General features: G+C 41.9%; 1 protein-coding gene across 2 annotated transcripts in view; it reads right to left on the bottom strand.

Annotated features, from left to right (window-relative positions):
• sh3rf1 (SH3 domain containing ring finger 1) overlaps nt 1-16,591 on the bottom strand; it is a 30,962-nt gene extending 14,371 nt beyond the window's left edge. Inside the window, exons 1-2 of one of the 2 annotated variants that reach the window (XM_083911204.1) lie at nt 16,326-16,591; nt 14,906-15,397 (exon numbers count right to left, since the gene is read on the bottom strand). In XM_083911204.1, coding sequence (XP_083767330.1) covers nt 14,906-15,280 — 375 coding nt within the window. In that variant the 5' untranslated portion in view covers nt 15,281-15,397; nt 16,326-16,591. Of the gene's footprint in view, nt 1-14,899; nt 15,398-16,325 lie in introns of both variants that reach the window. The other variant, XM_083911203.1, reaches the window with a different exon arrangement.
• Nucleotides 16,592-19,511: the final 2,920 nt, after the last annotated feature.

Here is a 19,511-nt window from a genome sequence, read left to right on the forward strand (position 1 = left end):
CGATACTCCAGAGTTAACCAGGAATATAGACAGTGATGAGAAAAATAACTTGATCTCAGGCAGACACTGCCGAGGTGAAAGAGTGAGTAAGGGAGAGAGGGGTTAACGCAGAATTTGGAGCAGGCTCTGCAGTCTTGTTAAAGACTAATGAACCATTTAAAGGCTCAGAGGAGAATAAAAGTACAGAATGAGCCGTGATGGTGAGCCAGGGTGACATTACCCTGCTGCAGAGAATCACACAGCCTAAAGCACACGGCCAATCGGTCTCTGGCTCTGCTGGTCCAGTCTGTGGGGAGGGAGAAGTGGGAGGAGGGGTACAGCAGCCCCCTGCACTGGAACTGGGCCTCCTTTCAGGGGGGAAACAGGGCTTTTGAGCCCACCCAGGCCTGGCAGGGAGTTTCGTGATGAAAATGCAAATGAAAGTCTGCCATTTTTTGTTGAAATGACAGAACAGGTTCAAGCTACACAAAGCCATGGGGTCTTATTACATGGTAAATATGAAATGCTCTGCCCATTGAAACTATGATGTCTGTAAGCACTTGTTTATACACTGAGGGAAAGACTTCATAAAACCTTAAGTAGCAGCAGTGTCCAAAGTCAACATTGTTATGTCATAACTTTTGCACATGATCAAAGCGATTGCACTCATAAAATGGGTTAGGAAATAAAGTTTTGCATGTACTGGATTAATATATCCTTTTTTATTAGCCAGAATTAAGGGTTCAGTGAGACTGGTAGGAAGACAAGATTCACATTCTGATTTGTATTGACCTTGAATTGGCAGTTTTTCCTGAGTTCTGTACTGGACAACACAAAACAAACTCCTGACAGGGTAATATGTTTTGGTCCCTCAATCTTCCTGACTACTTCTCCGCTGGTTTTTGAACTCCCTAATCTGGCCTCATTAAAGAAGAGTTGTCAGAGAGGTTGATTTCCATGTTTCACTCGGCTTAGCATGAGAGAGAGAGAGAGAAAGAGAAAATCAACAGATTGACTACAGGGGCCTCTGAACATAAGAGGTAATGGATGTCTAAGTAAAACTGGGGATGGGTGATGGCTGTGGGGGTTAATATCCTGTTTGCGTCAATTGGAGACTGCTGCTGTGTCTGCAGTGGACCTGCATAAAGGAGCACCATCAGTCCTGACTAAACATCCCCTCTGAAGAAACAGACCGGACTGTGCTTTAAACAGGAATGTACCGAAGAGAGCTTAAGAATTGCAAGAAGATAAATGCCACCACAAAAAGTCCCATCTCCGGCTGCTAGCAACATAAACACACATCATGCAAACACACACAGACGGAACCTTCTTGCTGTTATCACTTTTAAACCCTCCCCAGGGGCAGGATAAGACTGTATTAAGGTACATCTCAGCATGGATCTCTGCCACAGAAAAGGCCTTTTTCCCTCACTACACCTTTGTGAAGGTTTATGGAAGTAATTGTACCACAGCATACACCACTGCTGGGTTGTTTTATCAGACTAGTAAAACTTCTGACTTCTAGCCTATTCAAACATTTAAAGTAGATGATTACCCAAAGCAGCAAAACTCCATTTAGACTAAAACCAAAAAGGCTGTATGCGGGCCACAAGAGACTTGCATTTTTTATTGATTTTGAGGACTCCAATATGGCCTGATTATACTTCATAATTAGGACAACTATATAAACAAATAAATGTAAGATAACTACATAACTATAAACTGCACATTCCCTATAATAACAATAATATACCATAATACAGTTCAGCAGCCCAATGTTCTCAAACCTGTAGCCTAACTTTTGCACCATCAACTACGATAGCAGCTAAGAAACACAAATATTTTGTTTTGCAGACTGCGTGAAATGATTAATGTATTGATCAGTAAAGAATATTACCAGTTAAAATCAATGGTTTGAGGATATGAGTCATTACCCTGTATCAGCTGGATAAAGAAAGAATGAGACATAACAGTTAAGCAGGCTACTCCAAGCAGCTGCTCTCACAACCTCCTCCTACCACATTTTTGAGATGTTAATAGTTGTAAGCAGTAAAACCATGAAAAGAAAAAAACTTAAAAATAATGTGTTTTTAAATGAAACATCTACCTACCAACTGCAACTTACAGGGAACAGACTTAATTTTGTCCACCAATGTGCAAACGGGAAAGACAAGTGAGATGGGGCCAGGCCTGACTTCTCAAGAAATATGGAAATAATATATACATATAGTGTTATACATGTACTGTTTTATATTTCTGTTTTTACCAATATATTGTATGTTATCTGTATAATATTGTTGTTGTTTAATATGCTGTTTGTATAGCTGGAGTTTGAAATGAAAACAATTTCCCCCTGGGATTATTAAAGTATTTCTGATTCTGAAACAAGTGTAGGAACAGTGCCTCCTCTTACATACAGACAGAACAGTTCCAACAAAACCCATCTGGATTCTCTGAACACATGAAGTGTTAGAACTCATTTTCCTTCGGGGGCTAGATGAATGGGTTGTGTTCCGTACAATGCTTTGTTGGAAATCAGTATTCAAACATTAAACCCTCCACTTTTCACAATTACTTTTTTTGCAGTAGAGAATGCTAATGCTGTTATCTTACCTATGTTTATGAGTGAGAGACGGACAGATAATCAAAGACTGAGAAAGCGAGAGGAAAAAAGACACAGAGAGATTAGGCCCAACGTGACATCAGCTGGTGCAATTACTCTTGTACTGTAGATAATGCAATTAGACCTGTGTGCTAAAGGGATTTGGCTGTTATAGTGTTCTCTTCCACAGCACTGGATTATAACTGAATTACCCAAGTGTTCTGCTCTACAGCACAGCCAAATGTCAACAACCAGTGAGCAGACAGGCATAAAAACACAATGCATGCATGTAGTAAGGAAGTAAGACTAGGTCAGATGGGGATAATTAAACTAACAGCTTGCCTTTACACGGTAATTCTAGCAAGATACGTTTAAACAATCAACCAGCTCAACAAAGTCCCTGCTATTGAGAATATGTCAAGGTTACGGGTATCTTTTGCTTTGTCAGCAGTTCAAGGGTTGTATGTAACCCCAGTAGACAGAAACATTTACCCTCTATGTTTAAGTGCCAGACATGACTCCACTTCCATATGGACACCTCCAGGAACTCTACAGGGGGCGGACAATGAGCAGAGGGTACTACTGCCAAAACAGTGTATATAGGGTAGGGGGGTTGTCTGTCTGGTTTGCCCTTCTACAAACATTTCCAGGCCAAGACATGTCAGACATTCTCCCACAGGGGACACGAACGGCATCTGCCACACTGACCAGGTGGTCATAGAACATTTGTTGTTCATTACCAAGTCCCTGTTAACTGAAGATCTTGCCACCAACATTGTGGCACAAGCATTGACACATGATGGGAGTGAGGAATGAATTCTGAAGGCATGGACCATCTTGATTCCCTTAGAGCTGCATTAGTTTATATTGATTCATAATGGCCTTTTTAATAACCGTTGTAGAGCAGGTTTCTTTCACTGTCTCCCCACAATGTCTTATAACCTGAAGATGTCTTGTTGTAAAATGCATGAACTGGACGAGAGTCAGACAAAAGGCAGTGGTATCAAGCTTATGAAAGCCAGTAGCCAGAAAGACTGTTTACATATCAAGAACTAATGTTACTGCAGCATCTATGCTAACCTCTTCAGGAGCCACCATTGATGTTTTGAACACACAGTCAAATGAACAGTTGACATAATTCTCGCGTGATCTCATGATATTGTGAGGATCCAGCTGCTAATGTGAAAGGTAATATTTTGGCTGCACTTCGAAACAAATGGGTCTTGATCTCTGCTGTTTTAATGTGGCATTATTGGGCAAAACAACAGTGGTGAATGAGAGCTGAGCATCTGTTTTCCTCTGGGTTCTCTGATTTTAAAAGTGTCCCATTAGGGCTAAATGTACCCAGTATGTCCAATGAACATAAACATGAGAATCATCAAGAATGGTGAATGCAACATGCCAAACTTTGACTCACTGTCATTCGAATAAAATACAGTCACACAGGGAAATTCAGATGAGCAGCTCTTGCCACAGCAGAACTTCATGACACAGCTTCCTCTTCTGAAGCTGTTGTCTCCCTCTCAGTGTGAGACAAAAGAAAAACTTCCATTCTCTGGTTTCTATGGTAACTCCACACAGGAGCACTTTTTTGGGGCTATTTATGGGTCTCTTGACAGTGTCGTGAATCTCATGAGAGTGCAGTGATGGGGCCCGGGGCAGTGGTGAAGTTAATGGGCCATCACCTCAAAAAAATAGCTTGACGTTTTTGGAAATAAGCATTTTGCGTTAGATAAACTCAAAGGAGAAAGTCCTTTTAACATTACAAAACCTTTACTGCAGCATGGTATAGAATGTACCATTTTGGATGTCCGAAAGCAAAAATCATGATGCCCAAGAATACAGAAAATGCTAAAGTGTCGAATTCAACTATAAGCAAGAGTCAACTAGCTAGTGTTTAACTTGTGCATTATACACTGGGGGAGCTCTTCCAATAATAATCTGGCCGTATTTAAGCCATTGCAGGAAATTGTGTAAATTAATGAAATTATTATTGTGTAATGACAATATATGCCAGGTATTGATTTCACTCACAAAAAACAGACATTTCCAACGGGGTAAATTTTGAGCCAGTGTCAACTTTACATGTTTTTTGTAGGACCACTCTCCACTATGCCAGCACCAGTCAATAAACAGAATTGGAAGAAATCTGAATCAATAGAATCTAAGCTAATGCTCAGCCCTAGGGCAATGGGAATAATTTATCTACTTGACTGCATTTTGCAAGGAGGGAAAGAGACAATTAACCATTCAAGCTTTTCAAAACCTTTACTCTATGACAACGCACTGTGCTTGTTTGTTTCCCTCACTACATACAGTAGCAAATGAGGTCCCACAGACATTAGTCTACAGGCACGAAAAGACTCCTGAGCAGTCTGGAGCCCAGATGGAAGCTTGGATCACATACAAGAAGAGCCCCTGAAACTCTCCTACTGTTTCCTCTAATATTCTTCTTTGCTCCTAGGTCGGTGAAAGCCTCTCTCAGTTAGCCTAATGCTAACATACTAAGAAAGACAATAAACGCCAGTTACAAAACAAATCTCAGGGGAAACCACTCACTGACCCCGGGAATCTACGGTTTTAATGCCAGTTCCTGACCTTGAGGTGTAGCTTGAGGGCTCATGGGAATCTGGGTGCTAGACTACGATCAAAGCCATTCTACTTGGAGTTGGGATACAAGCAGGATACACAAGGCTGCCATGTGCAAAACCAGGAACTACACTGATATTTCTGCCTTAAGGTGGTGGTGAAGGTGGTGGTCTATAACAACATTCACCACATGGACATACACAAAAGACATTTCTGAGCAGAGTGCACTTGGTAAGCTATAGATTAGTCATCAGAAAGAAGGAAGGGAGTGAGGATTTATGGGAAAGCGTATGCACACACTGTAGAGCTGTCACACATGCGTTTTTCATGAAGCCCTCGTATATATGGGTGTATTTGCAGGCTCCTGCTGTGAAGTGCAACTGCACGAAACCACTTGCACATCTCTTGTGCCTTATGAGTATGGGCTGGTTTCTTTACCTGGATGGCCTCAGACGAGGGGTAAAGGCTGGTTCTGGGTGGCCCTAGGATCACCCAGCCTGCGTGTTTGACTAAAAACTCAAAGAACAGAACTCTTTAACTCTGTGCCAGTTCATACATTGGGCTTAACAACTGTTCTCACAGGAACCCACTCACATTTCAGAGCAGACAGAGAGAGCCAGAAAGCTAGATGCAAACTAGGAAGAGAGGGTGAGAGAAACAGTGAGATCGAAAGCCAGAAAAATAATGAGGCAGGGAGAGGAAGCAAGACTTGACATGGTTCTGTGACATGGGTCGTAGACATTGTGTCAGTGGTCTTGACAACAATCAGGTGATAAACGCAAATGCAAAATGTATGAGCATACTAGCCAACACCAAATACACTCTTTGAATTGCACAACACCTGTCTCCAACACTGGACTGGAGACGAGTTAATGTTGTTAAAGTGAAAATGACAACATTTTCATGCTCAACCAGTGGCAATAGCTGAGTAAGCACCACTCTCTAATCAATAGAATATTTGGGGAAAATCATGAATTCAATTGGCAATGAACTTGTAAAATCAGAGGTACCTTGATTTGTCAGGTATGTAATAACCTGGATTAGCGAGGAGTTGCACATACTGTAGGACGTTTGCGTGTATCCAAGCTACAGAGGGATTAGTTCACAAATGTCACAGTATCTCTGTATTGAGTACCAGCCAATATGAGCTGAATACTAAGCATTTCCTCACATTACTCTCCACTGTGCTGGTGAAAGCGTGCAGTGTCTGTGGCCTTTTGTTCCTCTTTCATTCAGGGTGAGCCACCTGCTTTGCTTAGGCTGACTTCGATTTACGCAGGGAGTTGAAAGTCCAGTGGAAGTCAGACAAGAAATTGGACGACTAACTACTCTGTAGGTTCCTGAATCTAAAATAAAACCTGCTATAGCCATTTCTATGTTGTCTCCCAGTTCTTATAGGTGTCCAGTGTTGCATGTCAGACTGGTGGGTTACTGAAGATCATTTGCTTGCATTGGCTGCTATTTGTACGCCTCTACAGTGGACAAACAAAGCCAGGATATTGACACAGTACTGGCAAAGGGCCAAGGCACAAACACTGCATCGGTTCTCCAACTCAAGAAGCAGCACAGCACTGACCATTTTTCACTTCCTTAAGAAAGAGTGAGAGTGTGTTTGTCCATTCCACCCTCGACTCAACCCAGATGTAACATGTAGCTCCCAGCTTTTTTTAATATCCTCTGAATACTAAGTGGGACATCACATTCTGGAGCGAGTGTCGAGAAGTAAAGCTGAGGAAGTCAATGGAGCCTTCACTAGTTTCTCATTCTTCTGCAAAAGTTGTTCGTCCTTAACTGGACTGCAAAGCTCTATTACAGCTGATCCTTGGTTTAACTAGCTTTCAGCACTGAGTATAAAATAAAGTTTTAATAAGGAATCTATGCTTTTCATGTCCATCATGGTTTTACTGGCCACTAGAGTTAGGGGCAGGGCTCATAAGCCTGGAGACATTTGACAAGCAGATAATTCTGCTGGCACTGACTCACATTTCAAAAATCCCAGGTTGCTGTGGTTACTCAGCCCACAGTAATACCATTAAGCACTGGGGAGAAAGGAGAGACAGATGCTGGTGCCTCCAACACTAGTCAGGATGCCCATATACATGGGAGCTAATGGGCCTCTCCTTGACATGATCAACATGAAGATCACACCGTTCTACCATGGATAACAGAATCACAGGCTGGTTGGCTCAAACCTGGGCTGACATTTCAACATAGCGTTGTCGCGGATCTGTTTGTGTACTGACTACAAACCTGTGTTTTTGTGGGTGTGCACTGTATAATGGCCCTCATGGATCTCAAATCAGTCTGTGAGTCATTAAAACAAACATTACCCCGGCTTTGTCAGGCAAAACTCACAGAGGTTGGTGGTTGTGTAAAACAACTGGGCTCAAAGTACATTTGTCTCTAATCAGAACAGGTACGATGGGATACAAGTGTGAATGTAATTCTCTCATCAGTGCTTGTGGTGGGTTATGTGTGCAGACAGCGTATTATGGGTGAAAACCCCGAACACAAAGTCTTTGTCAGCGCTCTCCCCTATTCAAGTCCACTTCAATAATTAATCACACACTGTCAGCAAGAGAGAACCCACACATGTGGTGTAAGCGAGAACACAGGCTTTCTGTAGCATGGATATCAAGATTTATTTTCTTCCAAAATAACAAAGATGATTAATTTACTATCAATCTGTATTGAAAAGACGCATCTAAAAAAAAATTGATTCACTGATCAACATAAAAATGAATCTGCAACTAATTTGATAATTGAATACTTGTTTAGGTCATTTCCAAAAATGTCAAATACTTTACCGAGCTCCTAAAATGTGGAAAGATTATCTGTGTTTTTCTACTATTGTGACCTGTCGTTTTTGCCACTTTAAGACAGAGATTTCGCAACAGCACCGCAATGAAGGAACGTCACATCATTGACTTTTTGTTCATTAACAGACCAAGCAAAGGCAGCGTATTGCTATCCAAGTTGTGATTGTGTGAGCCGATCTACATTGTTAATCAACTATTCAAACTTGACCCACAAACCGCCAACTTTATACATTATAGTAGCAATTGTCAGTAGATAGAAGGACAGAGGACTAAGCAATGCAGCATCCCTGGATGCATGTGTCTGTTTGAGAGAGGGAGAAAAAAGAGAGGGAAAGAGACTGTAAACTATTGCATGCAATGTTTGCAATGTTTGTGTGAGTTATTAATACCTAAGGCTAACTGTGAACGCTACTTTGTGACTTTTTGACCTGCCTGTGGGTCGACTTGCCATTGCTACTGTGTGTCGTTTGGTCCTGCCGGCTTTCAAATTCACACAGATGTCTATTCGGTGCTATTGCGGCTCTGTGACTACCACCGCTGCCGGATCAGAGGCGTGACAGCTCTGTCTCAACATTCCGTCTCTGTACCTTTCACACAGACAGTAGTGTGTAGTAAAGGCTCAACAGCCCTTCATACGAAAAGGCTGTGTGAGTGAGTTTTGCACTGTTCGTACACAAAAGACATCTCAAGAGGTCAACTGGGGCTTAAGAAAATTGCGACAGGCATCTGTTGTAGGGCTGGAATAATAAGAAATTTTGACAAGATATCGGGAATAAGGATTTTACAAATCAGTTGCATATCAATTAGGTTACATAAATATACAGTAAATACATGTGTTATGGCAGCTCATGAGGCACAAGATATGGCTGGGCAGTAACACTACTACTTATTACAGCAGATATATAAGGAAAAAACAACCGCTCCAATTTAAAGTATGCAACACTTCATCCTCTGGACTCTGTACCGGATACCCAGTGCCTTCTCACAGCTGGGACAAAGATGTCACTCAGGGGACAAATGCAGATTAACTGCAGCTCTGGGCCTCAAAGAAAAACAGGAAACTTTTCAGCACATAGCAGAACAGCAAACACCCATGGCTTATAGAAGAAAGGCCAGAGATCTGAGGAAAACTTAAAATATTTGATCAAATCATTTTTCCCCATCTCAGAAGGAGGTCTGGGACCACACATCTCTCATGCAGCAGGAGGGTGAACCAGCGGCAGCCGTTGCTGCTTGAAGATATATCAAGAGCCAGCAATAGCTCTTGGGTCAGGGGTCAAACAACTGAAAACGAAACTCCCAGCAAATCAGGATTCTGCCTTAGGGATGGGAACTTAACACTTAACATGCCAGCAGTCAAACGGCCCATGGATGACCAATCCTGGCCCACCAATCACAACACAGGGTGAGAGGTCAAACTTTTCTGTTAAGGCCAGGCAGGTATTAGGGGCACCTTGGGAATAAGGAAGAAATGCAGGAAAGAATGCATGTTGTCAAGCAGCTGACAAAACAGTCTACAGGAAAAATTCCACTGAAAACAGTTGTAAAACAATTTGGCGTCAATACACAACACCCAAGCCAGGAGACTTCTGGACATTAAAATACTGGAATTACTGGGATAAATTGCATTATTCTATGATGGCTAAACTTGGTCTATAAAACTATTGATTAGGAGCTAGGTTAAATAAGGTTTTCCTCCCAGGAACCATGGCCCCCCAGGGCCACTGGATCACACAGAAAATGAGTGCTAAAAAAGCCCTCACAGGTGTGACAGGGCGGTGGTGGGTCAGACTGGTCATGGCTGCTTCCCTTACTATTGTCATGCTGATGAGCTATTGGCAAATGTGGCATTTTTGGTTGGTGGACCACCCAGCATTTATTGTTAAAATCGCTAGAAAAGCAACAAACACACCTTTGTGGACAAAGAAAATGATGGCCAGATGGCTAGCACTTTGGATGAAAAGGAAAAGATATCTTGCAACAAGACACAACTGCTACAGCTGAGTCTGCCCTGGGGCTTTCAGGTGCAGAGGCACGTCACTGCATAACGACTACCTACAGAACTACAGACTTTATGCATATGACAGAAACAGCAGGCTTGTACTATCCTTTCAAATTTACCATACTTATTCTTGAGTCAAAAGGACAGCATTTCAGCTAACAGAAAAAAAACTGTCAGAAAGTACACATAAATACCTATTGACATATATAAACGTAAAGCTTATTGAATAAGATGAACATGAGCTGGCAAGTGGGACGAGACTAGACAAGCCCAATGTTTAGAGGAAAAACAGTGACCTGCAACTACTCATGGCATTCCTCAGAGACACACAAAACATCCTACTCTGTCTGGGGGGAATGAGGTTAAAAGGAGAAGGAACAAAACAAATCAACTTGCTCTTTTATGTGTCTGGAAAACCTTGAAAGACCCAAAAAAGACAAAGAGACACACACACACACACACCCTCCGTCAGGGGAACAGCGTTACACTACAATGAGAAGGTCATGGCTGCACCTTAATCACATGATTAGGTCTTTTGAACTTCTCCTTGGGAATTATGTAAACCCATACATGGAGGACAATAATTTCCCACATAGTAACTGGCAACATGTTCCTTTTATTATATGTTTTCCAAAACATGGTAAGAATGGTAAGGAATGTGACAAATGCAAATAGATGAAGGTGATGATGAATGTGTTTGTTTATTTTCATTAGCAGTGTGATAGACTGCAGACATGTTCACGGTGCAGATTCCCCTTCCTCTTGCCCATAGCATGATGTGATAAGCTCCTCTCCACTGTGAGCTTGGAAAGGACAAGTGGTATAGAAAATATCTAAATGGATCTGGGTTCCACATTATTATGTTCCACTTACAAGTTAGTGGTGTGAAAATCTCTATCTGCTTTTAATGTGTGATTTTAACATGTGGTTATTGCTGTGTGATTTTTATTTATAGTGTTGTTTTATATTTGTATATGTAAAGTGTCTGAGTATTTTTAAAAGCGCTATATAAACAAAATGTATCTTTATTATTATCTATCTGCTTTCTAGAAAACAGTCAGAAAACATTCACTAAAAAATGTTATCTATAATCTGGCACTGAAAAACTGCAACAAGAAAACTAAGTGTATTAGAGAAGTGTGTACAAATACATAGTGGCAACCAGAGGACGCAGACACACAGGTTGCTTCACTAAATAACAAGTGTTTTGTTTCCACAGAATGAGAGTCAGCAGTCAGCCGTAAGAGGAGAACGGGGAGCAGTGCCGACTCACTGTCTAATAAACTCTAATCTCATTAGACCTCTAACAGGCTCCAGCCTGGATTTAGACAGCAGGGAGGGAGGAGGTACATGGCAGAAATATGGGGAAAAAAATACAGCTTGCGTCTGTCTCTTATAAGACAAAATTACAGGTGGCTCCAAAATCCCTGACACGCACTGTCCAGAAGGTCACGGCTACTTGTAGACCTCCGTGGGAAATACAGAGAAGGAAAGAGAAAAGTGTGAGCGTGTTGAAAGAGCAGGAATGAATAGACCAAAGCACTCTTGAAAAATTCCCAGTGGAAAGCAGTAAGTATGTGTTTGCCAGTATGTGGGCAGTGTGCGGGTGTAATGATGGGGTTCTGTCGCGCAGGCAGAGGTCAGCCAGTCGGCCAAGAGGAAAGGCTTCAACAACAATATGATGTCATCAAAGAGGGCCAGTGTGACTCATCGACCTCAGACGAGGGAGGTGCACAGGAATTTTAATGAGATACCTCTACATAAGGAACCTATAAACAACATTCTTTTTCTCTGAAGATATAAATCAACTACAAAGAGATAAGACAATACACACCACAACTTTATTGTAAAAAGAAGTGGGAAACAAAAAACTTTGTGATGTCTTGTGGGTAGCATTAGACATCTTCCTTAAATTGGCAACAAACAATACCAAATTAAAAGGCTGTGTTTTGCTTCCTGTTTAGAATCACTGCAGTGGTTTTGAAGTTATGGCAGGTGGAGGGGGCCATCAAACATAAGAGGCTTTCCAAAAAAAGAAAAAAAAGTTCCTAGTATGAAGCTTTTATTACCCAAGTGGAGACAATGACCTAATTACATCCCCAAAAGCTGAAGAAAGAATAGCGTCTCATTTCACGTGGATTAAACATGCAAAGTCAGACATACATACACATATCAACACACTCATCAAATAGGTAGTTGAGTAAAGTTATTATTGTTAATTAAAGCCTTATTACATACGAGTTACTACCAATATTAAAGAGCTCTAAATATAACCTAATCTCTGGACTGTGGCTAATGCACAACTTCATTAAAAATGAAGACAAAAGCTTTCATGACAAAGACAGAGGTTAGCAGAAACTCTATTTTTGGTGAGGGAGTACTTGCTCAACTCCCCAGGAGACCATAATGATAACTGAAGATATCCACAGAAAGCCCTCTCTAATTCCTCTCCCTAGCTCTTCCTCATTGGCTCCGACCCCTGACTGCTATGACTCCTGAACCCTGACCTTTGACTTCCAGACAGCTCCAATGGCTTTGCTCACTCTCACGCAGAAATACCACAGAGCTATCTGTTCTCAATCTGTGTGAACAAAATACCGTGTTATATGAGTCAAAAAGGGCCAGAGAAAGACAAAACATCCATGTAACAGAGCACCATGGAGGTGAGTCATCAAACTGTGAGGGCCAGAAAACCACAGCTCTACATTCAAGACGAGCCTTTTCATTCCCCTCATCAAAGAACTGTTGGGGCAGAGTGTCAAACAACTGCTGCAACCCTGGAGATGGTAAGAGGCGGGGAAGAAAGCTAAATGTGCAAGGTTGCTCACTAAACATCTGTCCCTTTTGGTCCCGACGCCTTCACTTTACGCTCATCTGCTTCTGTTACCCGTAGCCTTCCACACACTATCTCTCTTGGCCACTATACGCGTCTCGGTCAGTCAGTAGGATCAGAGGGGACCCGAAACAAAACCCTGTTGTGCATCTGTCAGGCAGTCCCCACCGCTCTCCCCTCCCAGCCATTCTCCGGCTATAGAAGAATTGGAGGTGGAGCTTTGCTGCTTTAACAGGGGCACGGCACCGGAGGAGCTGCTTCAAGCTTTGAGACCCTAAAAATCGGAGGACAGACGACAAACAATACAGAAGTGGGACCGAGGGTGTCACCCAGGGGCAGCGAAGCGCTCAGTCACCATGGAGCATTGGCCACAGATCAGACTGGGCAATCAGCAAGGGCTTTGATCTCTGCCTTTATGTTCTGAAAACGGTACACCTGCACAGCCATGTCTTTTCTTGTTCCCTGTCACCAGCAGAATGCTTTAAGATGGCAGAATAAGCTTGAGATATTCTATTAGTCAACAACATGACTTTATGCAGAATGGTTGGAAATAGCAAAGAAAATAGGAAACGTTTTTTGAATGCACTTCAAGATCATACACTCAGACAAAACTCTCATACACTGTGTGTGCATGGGGGAGGATTGTGCCCACTATGCCTACGCGCACTGAGGCATTAATCAACTGTCAATCTTAAAAATATAAGAAAGGTGAAATAATGTGGTAGTTTCAAGTGTCCACCTCTTTATCTCAAACAAACAGGCTTTTCAGAATTGAGGGAAATTCCACAACACACAAACAGCTTTGAAATGAGCACAAATCCTCTGAATTGATACTTTGGCAAATGAGGCGGGTCCCCCAGTAGTGTTTTACAGCAAGGTCTCTGATCTTCGTACCTGCATGGTTAGGCGGCAGACACATTATCAGCGCTTTGACATTCCAATGATTCTACACAGAACCTTGACATCTTTTCATCTACCTTATCCTCCCTACGTGGAGAGCAGAGGTGCTCAAAGAGGGCCCCGCAGGTTTTCCACATTTTTTGCTCTTCCACATTTTCTGGGGCAAGGTTTTTAACATGCATGAATGTTAAAGCAATACCATCACAAATGCTATGTACTACTTTAATTGTCATTTGGGTGTATTCATAGCAGGGAATATGTAGAATCTTTGTAATCAAGAGTAGAGATTATTTTTTTGAAACATGTTATTTTTTTCTGTTATGTGGCGATATAATGATTCCACACCAAATAGTCTGAGCAGCTCAGAGAAAGTAGCACATTCAAACACTAGTGTCATTTTGAGTTTTATAACCAATACATAGCAGTAATAATATACTGGGTATTGACTTCCCCAGAGAGGAGTGTGAATAATAACTAAAGAGCAAAAATTACACTAAAGCAATACATGCCGTGACATTTGTTAGCCTCTGCACCTGCTTTCATGTTGTACCTAACTATTAGGACAAAAACACTGACACATTAAAATCAACCTATGATCCCCTGGTCTTACAGAAGCTTACAGACCGAGGAATCTTTTCCAATTTCCCTGTGTTGGGAAGCTCATATCTCGCTCTCTCATCTATTCAAATAAAACTGCTGATATGCAGGGTCCCAGCATTTCACAATGATCTTCTGCTTCCATAAAAATACTTTACAGCTCCTCTCAGTGCTGCAGATTAAACAACAACACCCTGTAGTCCCGCCCTGCATTTCTCACATACATTTACAAGCAACACTACAGCAGAGATCTCAAGTGCAACAAAGACTTTGGCATAAGACATTGTCAGCAACTAAAAAAAAAACTGAGAAGTCGGCACAGACAGCAGAATCGTTGGCTCGACTGCGTAATTGCTATAAATCACTGCCATTAGTAATGTTGGGCTTCTAGTCAACTGGCTGGCTTTCGGATCACCATGATAACAGTTAATCCACAGCAAAGATTAGAGAGCCAGTAATGCAACATGCTGCTTTTAATCCACACAGATTTTCTCTGTTTTGTTTCAGCTTGACCCAAACAATGGGAAGCACAGATTCATGCTTGTTGATCCATGATTAGTCACAGTGAGTATACTAACCCGTACAAGAGTGCTCTTAGCCTGAGCTCGCTGGGGTTGTGCTCCCGGGGCGCCCTGGTCCCTGGTTCCACTGCTGTGTGCTCTGGCCACGGCTCCAGGCGTACCATTTGTGCAGACTCCAGGCCCAGGACCAGCCCTTCGAGGCCTCTGCTTGATGCCATCCAACAGGCGCACTAGAAGGATGTTGCTGGGGAGTTCATCCACGGCACACTCCACCAACGTACGGCACTCTGGGCAGCGCAACTCTCCACGTGAGCCCAGGATGCCTTGGAGACATCGGCGACAGAAGGTGTGCTGACAGGGAAGAACCTTTGCCGAGGCATCCAGCCGCTCCAGGCAAACAGGGCACTCAAGCAAATCCAACAATACTGACTCGTCCATTCTCTGTGTGCTCTGCCACTACTTCAGCAGAAATACATGATGCTGATGAGGTTTTTGCAGGACCAGTACTTTCACGTCACTCCCATACCTCGGCTGTGGCCATGGCATCTGCATCAGCTATAAAATAGGGTAAAGACATGCAAATTAATCAACTGTGGCTAGTGTTCATAAAAGAAATAGGTCATGGTAAGCACAAAACAGACATCACATATGGCTGCATCTGTGGAGTGTTGCTTCATTTGTTGAGCATTAGAAATGTTACACTTCAGTTGTGACACTGGCAAACTGACACGTTCACGCTACATTTATTACTGAAGCTGATGTGATGAGCTGACAACACTTGCAGAACACAAAACTACTGTTATTAGAGTAACAAATTAAGAGATCAGAGAACAAATCGGATTTATTCGACAGGAGATAAATACAGTTTGAAACTGTGATCTCGTACGGTCAACACGCCAACACCGCGACAAAAAAGAGAAAGCTGCAGCACCAGCGTCAGAGTGAAAAACTGTGATTTGTCTTGCAATAGCGTAAACATGGATAGATATGTATCGAGGATGTTAGCAACTCGCTTGGTCTGGTGATTCATGAAAAACTACTACTGACTAAAACAGCCCGATGCAACCTGCTTTATAAATGCTGACACCACAAGAAGACATTTTAACGATAAAGCCCAAATCTTCCAAGCTTGTACAGCGATAGTGCAACGTTAGGCAGAGGGGAAAAAAGAATCAATATTACGTAACACTTAACTAAAAACGTGTTCTGGCATTTATACAACTTTTTTATGACAATTGTAGTCAGCACTGTAGTGTTCTCTCGGTAATGCAAGAAACTACAACTACCGATGTGTTAGTTACAGTAAGTTTGCTGAAAACACGGCTCGCGAGCGATGGGGTTACTTACATGTTGCCACCTTGGAAGCAACTAACATTTACAACTTTTCATAGCATTCGTACATGTTTTCTATAACTTCTCGGACGAAAGCAAATTATTTATAACGCAAAAAAAACATTGGCCAAAAAAATGCACTTCAGCTTACCTCTTCCACAACAGGACTCCTCCTCTTGTTGAACCGTATCTCCCAATTTTTTGTTTTCTTGCTAACGTTACCTACTAGTTAGCAAGCTATCGATACCTGGAATTAACCACTTATCTGAAAGTATTCGCCAGGCAAACACTACTGCTCTTCAAATATACGTTTTCTTTTAGAGGTGTACACCGTATAGTATAAATACGCTGTCAGATACACGAGTAAAAGCTTACATGAAAAGGACACAAGCGAGACAACGGAACTCCAACGGCACCGGGCGCCATGCTAACGCGAGTCCGCTACTTGTGTTCTGCTGGACTGTTGCTGGAAACAAGCGGAGGGGGAGGGAGTGCGTGGGCTTCAAGTGCTGTCGGGAAAACAGTCCATTATGGGGGTGAGTAGTGAGTGCACTTAAACGAGCCAACAAATGAGCTGCGTTTGCAAGTAGGTTACAAAGTTGTTCACACTGGTAGTAACTGATACAATAATTGATTACATAAAAAATGTACCGAATAATAAAACAACAAACACTATGCCGAAACGGAACGAATGTTTTTGTGTTCACAGCGTAATGCCACTCTGTCGTTTAACTAACAACTTCTACAAAAAGTTACTTTGTGTCATCATTAATATCCATACACGTGTCATTATTGCCACCCCCCAACGCTAGCTACTCAAAAGCCATGTCCTACTGAGGACTACCACAGTGGAAATCAGGAATTTCCGAGGTGCACGGGAAGGTGGCGTCTATCGTTGTTGAACGGGCGTGAACTGAAGCGTCGTGTAATGATGTGTCAAAGCTGCATCCTTCATCAGGCGGAGTGGAAAATACCTTGTTTTAATGTCATTATTTGTCCATCTTTATAATGGACACGTTCTGTCATTAACGGAAAACCAACACGCACGGTGCTGTAGATAAATAGCATACCCACTTAATTGAAAATATGGGCATTATTCAGTTGCATTTCAGCAGAAGTCTGTTCAGTTACTGTTATGTAGACAGATACAGAAAAGAGGTAGCCTATGCAGAGGAAGCCTACTGCTCTGACGTGTTGATATAATAGAAAGCCTACCAATAACTTTCTAAGATAGGTTCTCTTACACTTGTTTTTTAGATTGTTGTAGCTTTTTATGTAGTGACGAGTAAATAGGGACATCTGGTGGTCACATTTGACACAATCGTCTAGTGAGCAAAAACATATTTTTAGACCTGGGCCAACAGGCTCATGCCAAAGTCACACACAGCAAGGATGCTGATGTTTCAATCCTGCTTGACAAAATGTCATGGCAGCTATAAACAAGTTGTGTTTTATAAAATTGCAACTATCCTAATTGCATTTTATGTGATCTTTGTTTTGCAAAATTTGGATTATTCTTATATAAATTGCAGCAGACCAGCACCTTGCTTTGGACTCTCCCTTATCTTTTCTTGAGGCAGAAGCAAACTGATGGACCTTTCATTAGCCGATATAAAAAATAGTCAAAAGGCCCACAGGGAGAGCACTTTTCCAAAGGCACCGCTTTTATTACAAAAATTAATTTGGAATAGGACCTTTGACTCTTAATAACCTTGACAGCAAAGGCACAAAACTACTTGAGAGAAATGAGAGACACAGCCAGACAATAAACATGTGATTTATTTTTTTTATCTCATCTGGAGGCCACTGCATATTGAGCAAGAGGTAGAGATGGAGAGGAAGAAAGGAGCAATAAAGAAGGAGATTTATATGGAGGTGGCTCTCTTCTGTCACATGTGATCCCACGGGAGCTTATAGTAGCCTGAAGGTCATATTTCTTCACCATGAAGAGGCAGCGAATCCGCCCCTTCACCTCGGCTGAGACAATGGCGCCTGCCCTCCTTTTCAGCCTGACCCCTATGTATTACCACACACACTCAAATTCTGCACACATTCAGCGTTGTTTTGTGAAAAAAAAGTTTCAGAAGGCATTACTTAGTGTTACTCTGAAAGGCAGCAGGAATGATTTGTAGACTTTAAAAGGCAATAATCTTTCATAATGACTGCACCCGAAGGCAAAAAACAAGATCACAGTGGTCACACACACTCAGAAATACACACACCCTCATATGATGGAGGTGACAGCTGTGTTACTGCCTATAAATGGGGACAAGGAAAGCAGGAGAGGACATGACAAGACGTATGTCCCAATTTCAGGGATGAATTAACCGTGACAGAAATATTGCCTTTCTTGTACAGTCCATTACTGTCAATGTATGATACAAAAACACAAAGTATTGAAAATGCAGACAATGCCAAAGCAGAAGACCATTTTAAAAAAGCAAAGTGTGGATCACAGAGTCATCAATTAGTGTTGCAATACGACATAATCACTTTTTAAAACAATGATATCTTAACTGGAAGCAGACCAAAATCTGAAGGGCTTAATATGCTATTAAGATCACGATTCTCACATCTAATGATCTCCATTTGTATTACTTTGATAAGGCTTTCAGACTTACTAACTCAGCCGGAGGCGACCTGCCTTCAAATTAGATTAGGGACCATAGCTGAATGTCAATGACTGCCGTCTGATAACGGTTGAGTGTATATATATATTCTCCGTGGGGTGATTTTTCCCTCTGAAAGCTGGGATCAAGCCAAACACTGGTCTTATAGAATATTCAAACCAAGAATTGAATTAATGTCAAACAGACAAAATGTGTTGTATCCTTAAGTCATATTCTCATCTGTCTTTTGGTTTTCCTCATAGCCCAGGCTAATATTAGTGCAGTTATCAGATCTAACAGAAGTCATGAACAAAGAGCTGAATAGATCTGTGGATTTCTGTTTGTACAGATGAACTTAAGTTTAGGGCTATTTATGTCGTTCTTTTCTGTTTTCAGTGGTCACCCCTGTAGGCCCAGGAAACAAGCAATCTACTTCAGCAAATCAAAACAGAATCTCTCAAGTTCCACATTATGCTCATTTTCAGGGTCTTACTTATACTTTTGGGTTTCTACTAGAACATGTTTACATGCTTTAATGTTCAAAAAACACATTCTTTTTTCATCATACTGACTGTCTGAATAAACCTGTATTCACTGAAAACGCTCTGTCTTAGCTCCTGTCTCTATAAGCCCCCTCTTGAAAAAGCCCAGTCTGCTCTGATTGTGCTCTCAGCGTCTGTGCAGTCATTGCAGCCAGGGAATGACTGTAACACACTGTGGCATCACAA

This window comes from Echiichthys vipera (assembly GCF_963691815.1).
Source record: "Echiichthys vipera genome assembly, chromosome: 3".
In the NCBI taxonomy this organism is placed as follows: Eukaryota; Metazoa; Chordata; class Actinopteri; order Perciformes; family Trachinidae; genus Echiichthys; species Echiichthys vipera.